The 8677-nt window shown below is 38.7% G+C and overlaps 1 protein-coding gene across 1 annotated transcript; it reads right to left on the bottom strand.

The window, feature by feature from the left end:
* Positions 1–7311: 7311 nt before the first annotated feature.
* LOC131837964 (large ribosomal subunit protein eL39-like) lies at positions 7312–7488 on the bottom strand. The gene has a single exon (XM_059183611.1). The coding sequence runs from the start codon at positions 7486–7488 to the stop codon at positions 7333–7335; it is 156 nt and encodes a 51-aa protein (XP_059039594.1). The 3' UTR covers positions 7312–7332.
* Positions 7489–8677: the final 1189 nt, after the last annotated feature.

The raw sequence follows: 8677 nt of genomic DNA, 5'->3' as shown, positions 1-8677 counted from the left end.
TTTCTAGAATTATCCTCAAATAAATGTCATTTACTCTAATATTCATATCAGAATTTACTTCTAGGAGAACCCAAACTAAGAAAGATTCCCAGGCCATTGTTGGAGAGATGTCCACAGGAGACACCCAAACAGGGACAGAGCAACATCTTTTGGCATGGACAAGGTCACTTCTGCCGTGTAGTTAATGAGTGATATACTAGATACAAACAGACCGAACCCTTTTCTGGCCCTGCTGGGAAGAGAGAAAGGCTCCAGCCCCCACCCCCACTGTGGGCTCTGGGAGGCTAGGAGAGGCTGTTATCCAAGGGCATTCAATTCCAATGTACATCCTGGTAAGTTAAATAATGCCTTTTAAAGCATCTCTTTGTCAGGTCCACTCATCTGGAACTTCTCAGAAATTGGGTCCTCTCCTTTCCTTGAGAAAATTTCCCATCTTAATACATACATTTTCTTAGTCTTCCTTACTTCTCCACCACCCCATGCCATGTGTTCCTCCAGCTTATCTGTTCCCTTCAGGCTTTCTTCAGTGGCACCCCATTCCTCCTCAAAACTTACACTCCTCTTATCTTTTATAATGACCCAGAGTTCCATTAAACTCACAATCCATATCTTTAACAATTAAAAACATACTTCCCTTTTCATGAGTGTAGGGTAAGGTTCATCTTCAATCCCTTCCAGAAGATAAGAAGAAATAGTTGCATACTATCTTTCATTTGCAGCAAAGCAAAGACAAAACTAAATAAATAAAGACAGTCTAAATCATCACATTCTGTTGTATACTAGGAGAGAAAACATACCATAACATTAATAGGGTTTATTTCTTGGTGGCAGAAGTACAAGGGACTTCAATTTTCTTTATTCTTCTCTCTGTTTTCTTAATCTTCTAGAAGATACTATATGCACAACTTCAAGAAAATACAACTGTGTATATAATTTAAGATTCCCTAGATTGTGAACTGCTAAATCTATGTTTTTCCAAATGTGTTGTCTATATTAGAAGCAAGGTACTAATGGGTCCTTGTTAACTTCAATTTCAACTTATTTCCCAATAACAGTTTTCAAATTTCAAACATGTGCACACAAGTAAAAATAACTCAAACTTCCTGACTTAGAATATCACTTACTCATTTACAGCAATAACAAAACCTTAAATTCTTTTATTCATGCATACACTAATCTTAATGAGCATTGAATCTATTCACAATTTTCAAAAATTACCAACCTGGCAGGCAAAAACAATTCCAGCCTCAGTTAAGTTTGAAGATAAATTAAATTACATAAAAGCTGATTGTGCTTGGGAATGAAGACCTTTTAGTAGACCACCATTAAGCACTGGAAATTTGTTCCCTTATGATATTCCATATAAAATAGCTGAAGATCATCTAGCCTGAGAAGAGTAATAAAAGGATCGCTAGTTTCCTTCAAGATAGCCACAGGACTCTTTCTGAGTTGTTTCTTTCATCCCTAAGGAAACACTAGAAAATAACTCTGAAAAACAGGATAAGTTTCTATGAAACCCAGTACATTTACATCCTAGATACAAAGAAAGCCATAGAAAAGAATAGGTAATACTTGAAAACTGTTCACTATATTCTAGATTGAGTTCCTCCCCTACAGCTGTCTGGAACCATTTAACAAAGAAAGTACAAAAGGAGATAAAAATTCAAAATCTCATGTTCAGTACTACAAAATAAAATTAAATTTAGTGCAAGTTAACAGTAACTGAGACAACTTGAACAACAGTGAGGAGCTGGAGTAAAATACGAGTCACATATCAAGTATTAAGTTGAACCATATAAAACTGTCCATGTTTGATCATTTTTTATCAAACAAATGAAAATTTCATATGATTCAACCCAACATTTTCTTGCACACTTACAGAACTACAAAATACTTAGAAATGTGATCTTTGGTCACAATGCTGATCTAAAAAAAACCACATGTAAAAAACCATCATGATACTTTAGAATCTCATCTTCGTAAGTATGTTAAGCTGGTAGGAGGAAGAAAAACTCAATGGAAGTTGATATTCAATTTTCAAGTTATGTTCAGTCCTTCATAGTGAAAGACAAATTTCTTATCTGAGTGATTCACATGACATCTATAATCAGTCTGAAAGCTCGAGGTAAAAATGAACTCTCTTTTCCTCAAAGCAATGTGTATTAACAATTTTCATTATTGTCAACATGTTCCAGACCATCATGATTAGATAGGAATATGAGGTGAGATTACTCTTTTTGGGAAATTCACCAATGAGCCTGCCATCATCACAATTTTTTGTACACCTGTTAGCATACTATTTGTTGAGATTATGATGGCAAAGATGTTTAAGGGTAGGAGGTGGGAAAGATACTAGATAAGCCAGATCCTTGAGACACATTTTCTTTACTTGTTCTCCCAACAACCAGTGATTCACACCACCAAGACCACCTGCCCACTGGCCCAACTCTGCCCCCAGAATCTCCCTCCCTGGTGTCAGGATGTGGTTTCACCCTCTCTGAAAATTTTATAGGGAAAAGATCATGTGGATCCTTGAACTTAGAAGGTTTCTTAGGAATATTTTAAGGAGGTTGCCATTTATTTCTCTCTTCTTTTTTTAAATATTTTTTTTATTTATTCATTTGAGAGGGAGAGAGACAGAGAGAGTACAAATAAGGGGAGAAGTGGAGGCAGAGGGAGAAGCAGACTCCCCACTGAGCCGGGAGCCTGACATGGGACTCGATCTGAGGAACCCAAGATCATGACCTGAGCTGAAGGCTCAGGTGTCCCTATTTCTCCCTTCTTAAAATACTATCTGCTCTTGGAAACCTTGATATCAACTCACCCGTTTTGTTTTTTCTTCCTACCTCTCTGCCTCTTTTCCAGTTCTCAGAGCTGCTTCTCCTTCTCTTCTGCCTCTGAATGTTGAGGTCCTCAGCACTTAGTCTTGGATCTTGGCCATCTTTTTTTCCCCCTTTCTCTCTGGTATCCTCCACTCCTGTTGCATTAAATAACATCTGTGTGATGACAATTCCTTAAACTTATGTCTCTAGCCATGATCTCCTTTCTGAGATCCAGATCCACATATCCAAATGCCTTCTTGATATTTTTACATGGAGCTCTCTGTCTCTTCTAAATAAAACTTTGAAGCTAAACTCTTATTAAATTTTCTCGCCAGAATTCATCTTTATCTCTAAGCTTCATCTCAGTAAGTGGCACTTCGATCTCACCAGTTGCCCAAGTCAGAAACTTAGAAGTCATCTGTGACAACTCTTCTTTCTAAACGTACCACCACCATCACTAAGTTCTAACAATACAACACAATGTAAATACAGGTCAATTCAATCTATCCCAGGATCACATCTACCTCTTCCACATGCATTGCCATTTTCTGGCCATGCTACCATCATCTCTCACCTGTACTACTGCAAGAGCACCACCTTACCAATCTGTTCTTCCCAGAGCTGAAGAAAGCAAACTTTTAAAAGTATAAACCCAATCAAGCTAATGCCAAGGGTAAAATCTTTTGAAAGCTCTCAGGATATAATTTAATGTAAGGCTCTGCAGAATTTTGATGTGGTCTCTCCCCTTTTCTCCAGTCCCATCTTGGCCCATTCTTCTCACACTGGACACATGAGAGGCTCTTCCATCACCTCCAATACTCCCCCTGTTAATAGCTAACATCTCAGGCCGTTACTTAAATGTTACATCCCTAAAGACAAATTTTCCTACTCCTCCAAACTTAATTAGGCTCCTCATATTATTCTTCCTTATAGTAACCCATACCTTTCCTTTGAAAAACATACCAAGGCTTTATACTTGTGTGAATTTAATGACTTTTCTCTCCCACTAGTCTAAAAATTCACTGAAGGCAGACATCTATCATTATCTATTTTGTACACCAATATATACAGAGTCTAGGAGAGTGCCTACACATAACTACTGTTTGATAAATATTTGAAATATCTTTATCAGCTCTTCACATTGATAACATATTTTCCTACACAATAGCTGTGTTAGAAAATAAAAATATCGAATTTATTGTCCTTTCATGGAATCGTATCAATTCAGTTTGATGCCATAGTTTACTTTTGCAGATCACAAGCTTTGGCTTTATTAATAATAAATTTTTAGGGGAAATGTTTTTATCATCACAAATGCACTTTAGGAAATAAAGACATTTCAAATGTTCACAAGGAAAACAATAGGAAGGTAAAGGTCTTTGCAATTTATTTTTAAGTGGAGAATTGACTTCCAGTTCAAGAGGGTAGATTGAACAAATACATTTACACCCACTCCTGCGAAGATCCAATTGAAATGACAATGATTACTGCCCAAAAAAAAAAAAAATAAATAAATAAAGAGAGAGAGAGAGAGAATACTTTTATAGCAGCCTCAAGAGGAGAGAGTGACATTACCAGAGCAAGGATTTGAATGGTTTCTAGAAAATAGAAAGCAGGTGAAATTTTGCAGATGGAATAAGGGGAGGTGGGGAGACAGTCAAAAATGTACAGAAGCGGCGGCAGTAGACATGGAAGCCATTCTTCCTAGCCCAGCTCCAGTAAAGCTCCAAACCCCGGATCACAGTGGGAAGGGGGCAGAAAGCAGCTGATCAAAGGACTAGCTACAGAGCAGCTACACTCCACCCCACCTCCACCCCACTCCCCCCACCCCCAAGCCATTCGTCTCAGCTGGCATGTACAAAGCGACTGGCAGCGGGAGCAATTTCCCCTCAAGACTAAAATCAAAGAAATGCTCTCTAAACAAATTGAACCATAAGCCTGGAGAGGGCTGGGTTCCTAGTGTGGATGTGGATATGACAGAATTAGTTGTTTCTTAATCAGCCCAGGAGAGGGGCTGGCTTCGCTCTACACCTCCTGCTCACACTTTCCAACTGACACACCCACCCACAAACTGTGTACTCACAGTCAGCCTTCCAATTTAGGAGAGAGCCCTGTGGGGCAAACCACCTTGGGTAACATACCAGCAACCTATCTTCATCCACTGAATTCTTCATTTAGTGCTTATTATACATAAAAGACAAGTTATACAGTATTATTCCAGGCACTATATCAATATTTCTAGACTGAGTAAACCAATTAACACAAGATAAAATAAATGTTTCAAAGAAATTGTTGCCTAGTAATGGACTTCTAATCATCACTCTCCTAAAACTTTATTTTGCAGTTGGCAAAACATGCAGTATTTCATGTTTACTATCTGCTCCTTTCCATGATTTCAGCAACCTTATTTTCTCCTTCTTTGTCTGATTCTTTCTCATTTTGTTCTCCAACCGTACTTCCTCTTTTCCTCTTTTCCTCTTTCTTTATAGCAACAGTGGAGATTCCTACAAAGAATAAGCATGAACGTACTCTCTCTCTCTCCCTCTCCTTTTCTGTAGGTACGTGTGGGTCCACCCGACTTGTCCATTCTGTAGAAATTTGTTCTCATTTTGCCATCTGCCTGGACTCCTCTGAGCTTTACCCCATCTTCTGGGCATTTTCACTCAGATGTCTCTTGTGCATTTGAGAACTGTCACCTGCTGTCTGCAAGATGGCGATGTCTCACAGTAATGTTATCTTCTTACAGTCACTTCCATGAGATTTTGACTCCTATCAAATAAACTTCTCCCCTTTCTTTTCTCTACCCAGCCAGTCTATTGGACCTATCACTCCATCATGGAAATATCATGTGATTTAAAGTTGGCCTAATCAAACAGAAATATGTGAGGTGGTATATAGATACCACATGTAACAAAATGGTTTATTATTTTTAAAAAATCAAAACTGCAGAAAATAGAAATGAAAATACAAATACAGTATGAGGGAAGAATAAAATACAGCTAGGTGGACCCTAAAAGCATATCTAATTGTTCTAAGTTAGTAAAAATATGGTGTTGAACAATCTGGTGAAGAAAATGAAATGGGAGACATACATTCCATTGCTCTCGAAGTCCAAAATATGAACATTGCTTTTCTAAGGTGATGGGCTGTTGAAGAGGCTCAATAAGTAGCAACCTTCTTTCTACTTGGGTTTTATAGCAACTGAGACATTAGAAGAAAAGATCAAAGGTTAAGCCAGTGAAGCTAAAACAAAACATTATCATTGACAGAGCTGATGCTTGACAGCATGACTTAAATCTGTAGACAAGTAAGCTTAAACACTGAACCCAGGGCTGGACAGAATCTCTCAGCGGGTCCTTGCCCAGTGGCCTCCGGTGGAGGCAGGGACTGCCCCTTTGCTATTCTGCTTCAAGAATAGCGGAGGGCAATTGAGGGCACATTTTGTGGGCACATTTTGTGACTTCCAAAAATGAGAGTTAGAGAATGAGCTATGCTTGCCCAGTTCTTCTTTCCCAAATCACCAACCTGATTTATCCATTCCTCCCTAGGAGACCAGCAATTTAGGGGCAAAGTGATATGAGTAGTGTCTCACTTTGCATCTCCCTCCACATGGAATCAGGAGCAGGGGAGAAAAATTCTTGTCCCTGACAGAAGGGTCGCTGAGGGGAGTGGCAGCTGAGGCGTTTGTCAACATCCCTGCAGTGATTGTAGGAATGAGTTTACTACTACTGATGGGTGTAAGAATTTCTAATTGAAAGCCTTGATTGTAACACAAAAATCCAGCTCAGTGAAAGCAGCTCTGGTCAGAGAAGAGCTGAGAGACCTCAATAATAAAAGCAAGGAATGCATATTTTCAACAAGAAACCTTTATTATGCACACCTCTGATAAATATAACCTTCAATAGTTGATTTCTTTCCTCAGATATCAAGAATGAACTACCCATTAGCTGTAGAATTAATAGCTTCCAATTCAACTCCTCCTACTACTATATACCCTTTCTGTACATAGGCTTGCTAAAGAGCTGTGTCATTGTCCCTTGAACACTAAATGCTTGTGTGTCATTGTTTATATTGTTCCTCTCTGGAAGGTCCTTTTCAAAACTTGTAAGTGTTCCCTATCTTTTAAAGAAATTCTGAATTGCCTTCTTCATGAAACATCCCTGTACTCCCAAGCATTGTTTTTCTGTCTTTTCACTTCTTATTTCACTTAGAAAGTCTGTATCAAAATTCTGCTCATATATTTGAGTTAATGTTGGTCATTCTCATTTTATGTGTATTAGCATGTGTATTTACCCAGACTCTACACTCAATTTTTTTTCTCAACCAAAAGCTCTCAGGTTTACTACTAGCATAGAGGCATAGTAACAGAGAAAAGGTATTTCCCTGATAAAACATGTCTCTTGGCCAGGTAGGAGGAATGCTGACAGAGTGATAGAATAGGAACACGGGATCTTCATGATGCTTAAATATGTGTGCCAATTATGTGTGCCATCTCATGATATGCAATGCCTTATAGACCCAGTTTTGTTCTTCTCCAGTGCCTCCTCTTGAAGTTGTACCTGATTTTGTTATCAGTTTTCATCCAAATCCACTGGGGAATGGGACGATTCTGCTTTTGTTTCTTGGCCAGAAACTGCTTGATTCTCAAAGTCTTGTGAGAACACATGGCAAGGAACAGTCAACCACACATACCAAGATGGCAGCAAGAAGGAGAAAAGGACTCTACATTCTTTAAAAGGTAGAGAGATACTTTGAACTTTTCTGTGTTAGCTGTATCTATCACAGGGCTGAGTATATAGTAAGTAATTAATAAATATCTGTTGAATTAAAATCATTCAATCGAATTGAGCATATAGCAGAAAGGAGATACAAAATAAGTTGAGAAGTCAGCTGCTCCAAAGGTCCAAATTGAGTATAATCTTTAAAAAGTGTCTATTGAGAGACACTTGGGGGGCTTAGTCAGTTAATCCTCTGCCTTTGGCTCAGGCCATGATCTCAGGGTCCTGGGACTGAGTCCCCCATGTGGCTCCTTGCTCAGTGGGGAATCTGCTTCTCCCTTTGCCTGCCATTCCCCCGCTTGTGCTCCTGTGCTCTGACAAATAAATAAATACAATCTTTGAGAAAAATGGTTTGTTAATCTTATAAGCCAATCAGGACTATTCAGTAGGTTTGCATAATACTCTTCCATATATGTTGCTCCTGTTTCCCTGTATAAAATGATTCCTGTACCCAGACAATGAGGAGACCACCTAGAACAAGATGGCTGTAGTCAAGCCATAACATATGTGAATTTTGGTATTAGATTTAGATCTGAAGTCCAACTCTTACCTGTTTGTACCCTTTCTTTCAATTTTGGAAATTTTTAGTCCCTTAGTAAATTTGAAAGAAAAGTACAACAAACACAGTTAATAGTTTGCTATACTAATAATGTAGAAAGATAGAGGTACAGATACACACAAACACAAACCACACACTGCCCTTTAGCCAAACCAGCCAAAAATAGGCTGCAGACCTTATGACTCTTGGGAACATAAACTGTGGAACCCTGAACAAGTTACTTCAACCTCTCTAAGTCTTGGTTTCCTCAAACATAAAAAATGGGGAGGAAGTAATAGTTATGCATTCTTAATAGAGTCATTGTGAGGATTCCTTTTCTTTAAAAAAAAAAAAAAAAATAGCTATTGTTGAACACCTGGGTAGCTCAGTTAAGTGTCTGCCTTTGGCTCAGGGTCCTGAGATCAAGTCCACATTGGGCTTCCTGCTCATGGGGAAACCTGCCTGTTGCTCTCCTTCTGTCTGCCACTCACCCTGCCTGCCACTCCCCTTGCTTATCTCTTCCAAATGGATAAATAAAA

Source organism: Mustela lutreola, chromosome 8 (assembly GCF_030435805.1).
Source record: "Mustela lutreola isolate mMusLut2 chromosome 8, mMusLut2.pri, whole genome shotgun sequence".
Classification (NCBI taxonomy): domain Eukaryota; kingdom Metazoa; phylum Chordata; class Mammalia; order Carnivora; family Mustelidae; genus Mustela; species Mustela lutreola.
Note: the sequence above shows the minus strand (reverse complement) of the source record. Positions and strands in the feature narration are given on the sequence as shown.